This window comes from Penaeus monodon, chromosome 11, assembly GCF_015228065.2.
Source record: "Penaeus monodon isolate SGIC_2016 chromosome 11, NSTDA_Pmon_1, whole genome shotgun sequence".
Lineage (NCBI taxonomy): Eukaryota > Metazoa > Arthropoda > Malacostraca > Decapoda > Penaeidae > Penaeus > Penaeus monodon.
The window spans coordinates 24,827,048-24,831,410 of NC_051396.1; the positions used below are offsets into that span (position 1 = coordinate 24,827,048).

A 4,363-nucleotide genomic window follows, 5' to 3' on the forward strand; every position below is an offset into this window, starting at 1 on the left:
CAGTTAAAGACAAGGAAAACGGAAAAAAAGCATCACTATTCCAGTTTCACAAGCCACACTGCTCGTCATCAAATCTTATTATCACTGTCAGAGAGAATGAGCCGTCATAAAACACTTCTGGATGCGACACACTTGATTCGACTTCACAATCTTCACTTTTCTGACGCACACATCCATCACCACCTTGCTAAGATTCCACAACTATAGGCATACAAATCAAAGCCCGTTTTCCACGAGTCCTTCACATAACGATACTAATACGAGGCTCGATTTAGAAGTTCTTCGGTACTACACAACAAAGAGGGGAAATCGGAGGCGCAGGACGCACGCCAGGCCCGAAGCTGTCACGGAGTTTCCCTCGAGATTTCGTAAATCACCAGCGGTTAATAACAGAAGATCACAACGCCGTCCTCGTTGGGGATTTCTGAGGGTCGGTTCGCACCCTCGAGGAAGCATCTTGCGAGAGAAGGAAAGAGAAAAGGGAGACGAGCGAAAGAGCGAGCGAGCGAGAAAGAGAGGGACCCACCTTGTCGCCTGAGTGGTGCCCTGGTCGCCGGACGCCATAGTTAGAAGGTAGCGCGTCTCTCCCTGCCTCAACACTGTCGCTGCCTTACCCACAAACCGAGCCCCCACACACCCACGAACACACACGCCCCACCCGCCCTGCCCGCTTCCTACTCGCCCCATGCCCTGCCCCTGCCCCAGCCCCCTGTCCCTGCCATGCCCGATTCTGCCCCTTTAAAACCCGTTCATGACCCATATACTCCGGTTTGTTCATTTGTTTGGCCTGATTTATTATTTGTGTTGAGACCTATAATTCCTTGTATTCGTTTCCTCGAGCATATAATGCTCCTTTCATTCCTTTCTCATTCTCTTAGTCACCCTTTATTCTTCCTCTGCAGTTGCCTACTCCCTTAATGTTTTGCCTTTTTTAAAGTTTTATTACCAATTCTCTTACCTCCCGAAGAAAAAAAAAAAAACACTATTATGATTTTCAAAATATCTCCCAATTACAACTGCATCACAATTCCTATCCTTCTGCCCGACCTCGCACCATGATCCCCAATCACTATCAATCTGCGACACCTTACCATTCACTATTTACCATCTCCTCACCCTCCCCATCCTCTCCCCTTCCCTTCCCTTTCCTTCCCTTCCTTAACCTCCCCTTCTCTTTCCCTTTCCCTTTCCCTTTCCCTTTCCCTTTCCCTTTCCCCATCCCCTTCCCTCGCCTTCTCTCCCCTCCCCTGGGAATCGTCACCCCCTCCCCCATTCTTTTCGCACGACCAAGACGAGGCAGTCACTCATCAGCCTTGACAGACATCACTTCGCACCTACCGCATGGTTTGAAAAAAAATTATATAAGTAAAGAAAGAAAGAAAAAACATCTGAAGAGATCATTTCTGTCATCAGTATATAAAATCATGAATTCTAATACTAAAAGGTAGTTCAATAAGCGTCGCGACACTGTATTTTCTCTTCTCGTTTCTCGAAGTTTAAAGTGTTTATTTCCTGTAGTGATTTCCCCTTTCCTTACACAAACGGCAAACAAGACTGCGACCTCTTGCCAAGACAAACAGCGTAAGAGTAACAAGTTAACGGCGGATCTGCCGTCTCCTCTTGTCCTAATATCATCTTTATCATTACTGTCTTAATCATTATTATCATGGTCATCTTTCCCATCACCATGTGTCTGCTCGCACTATCTCAGAAAACGAAAATTCAGTTTTATATTATTTTATCATCATCCCTTCTGTCCCCCCTTCCCCCTTCCTCATTCGCATCTGCGTTCCTCAACCTACACATAAACATCTTTTACTTTTCTTCTGTTTAATTTCAGTCAAGATGACAGCTTCTTCATAGAATCACTTAGAGAGAGATACTACGTTTCTATCTAATGCGACGAAATTTTGTACCCTGTCAAGCTGTCATGAGTTTTGAACTCCTTGAGGAGGGAAATAAGCAAAAGGGTAAAGATTATCTCTCCTTACATGAAAAGGCCCTTGACGGGATGCCCTTCGCGTGACAATCTGAATAATCAAACGCGGGGAGCAGGGATATGCCCAGAGCACAGCGTCCAAAGCAGACCTTGATGGAGCGTCCTTCGCGCGACAATCGGAATAATCAAATGCAGTTTGGGAGACGGCGGTTAGCGCTGCGCGACTTTTAATGACTTACTCAATCTGCAAACAATTACAGGAATTTGGTTTCAGATCCAAACTGTGTCTTGTTCACATAGCTTGCTATACGGGTATCCCTTGCGGAACCTGCGTTTCTGATTATAATTAGATATGTTAAATATATAAGCACAGGTGGTTTGCGGGGTAAAGATGGTAGGGGAGGGAAGGGGAAAAACGGGAGAACGGAAAGAAAAAGAGCAGAATAAAATATTCGGAGGAAGAGGATGAAGGAACGCAAGTCTAATCGGAGGCGAGTGGCCTCCTACAAATGGAGAAATATGGGGCAATATTTCGCTGCGAATTGAAGCGAAGCGTGATGGTCGGACTTGAAGGATGTGTGGTGATGTGGTGAGCATGGTAAGGTGTCTTGGTGAGTGTGGTGATGGTACGTTGCCAAGTGGTGACATGTGCCAACACTTGCTGCTAACACCTAACACAGAGACACAATGGCACACTAGCCCAGTCCTGGCTCTGACGTGTTTCCATGCCATGTCGGCTAAAGTTCAACCTACATACAGAAATACAGGGCAAGCCTACGACTCATTTGCGAGATGAGATTGCCGTCCCGATTGCTGTTATGCGAGCCTGCGAGCGAATGCAAAGCACCATGCATACGCATGCACAACATGCTTATGCATACGCGTAAATCTTCGCGTGCCCAGTCGCCCACACACACATGCATATAATTCATATATAAACATATTTCTTTCACTCCGTCTCCCTCTCACATTCGCCAACTCACTCCCTCTCCCCTCTCTCTCTTTTTCTCCATACACGCACACACAAACACACATATACACTTCTCTTTACTACACGCCCAAGCACGGCTAATATAAATAGCCTCCAGTACAGATGCAAGCACACGCAGTCTCCAAAGCCGTAACAATGAGAGCGGCGTCTGCCAAGCCCGCACGGTTCCTGGGCTGGCGGTGACGCGCTGAGTCAACCGCAGATCCAGGCAGCATGGACGGCGGCAGGGGGAGGGGTGCGGGGGGTCCCTCCTCCTTAACTCATTCCTTCTCTCCCCTCTCGCATTCTCTTGCTGTGCGTGCCTCATGGTTCATCGTAACAGTTAATAAAGGAAGTAACATTTACGCATAATAACGTCGGTAGAATGGTTCTTTTAATTCGCCTTTGTCATAAGATAAGCCGAGTGAAGGAAGATGATTCTGAGGAGCGATCCAGATACAGCCGGAAATTGCCGACATGATATATACACATACGAAAAAATAACATATGATAATGAAAAAACGGACACCGGGGCGCGCGCGGCACCACACACCACGTACATACAAATACAGACACAGACACACACACACACAACACACAAATATATAAAATAATATAAATAAAAAATTTTATAAAATTTATAATATATTTAAATTTATATTTTTAAATTTTTATTTATATATATATATAATAATTATATATATTAATATATTATTTTAAAATTTTATATATATATATATAATATATATATATATATTTATATATATATATTTAAAAAATTTTCAATACATATATTTCAATATTTAAAAATACTATAAAATACATAATAAATATTATTAAAATAAATTTCAAACATTAAATTAATCTAATATATATATAAACATATAAATTATTATATAAACTATTATATATATATATATGCGCGCACGCACGCACGCAGCAGCACACAGCACGAAAAAGCACGCACGCACACCTGCACCACACAAACCAACACCCCACAAAACCCACCACACCCCACAACACACACACACACACACCACACACAAACACAAAACCACCACACACACGCGCGCACACAACGCACGCCGCACCACACAGCCGCCCGCACACCCCAAACGCACCCACCCCCACACGCACGCACCCACCCCACACACCACGCCCGCCGCACACAAACCGCCCGCACCCCCGCACGCACACCCCACGCACAAAAACACGCACCACAAGAGCACACACACGCACGCACCCCACACACCGCAAAGCATAAGATGAGAGGAGGGGGTGGGAAAGGCATAAAGAGGGGAGGGGGGAGGGGGGAGGGAGGGAAGGGGAGGAGAGAGAGGAGAGGGGGAGAAGAGAGAAAAAGGAGGGGAGAAAGGGGGAAAGAATGAAGAAAGGAAAAGGGAAAGAAAGCCGGGGAGAGAGAGAAGAGAGAGGGGGGAAAGAGAGAGGGGAAA

The 4,363-nt window shown here is 45.4% G+C and overlaps 1 protein-coding gene across 2 annotated transcripts in view; it reads right to left on the reverse strand.

The window, feature by feature from the left end:
* The window catches only part of LOC119578850, a 63,642-nt gene that overhangs the window by 43,136 nt on the left and 16,143 nt on the right, over positions 1 to 4,363 (reverse strand). Inside the window, exon 1 of one of the 2 annotated variants that reach the window (XM_037926499.1) lies at positions 527 to 622. The exons of the other annotated variant lie outside the window; for it this stretch is intronic. Coding sequence (XP_037782427.1) covers positions 527 to 564 — 38 coding nt within the window. The 5' untranslated portion in view covers positions 565 to 622. Of the gene's footprint in view, positions 1 to 526; positions 623 to 4,363 lie in introns of those variants that run through there. 2 annotated transcript variants of the gene reach the window in all.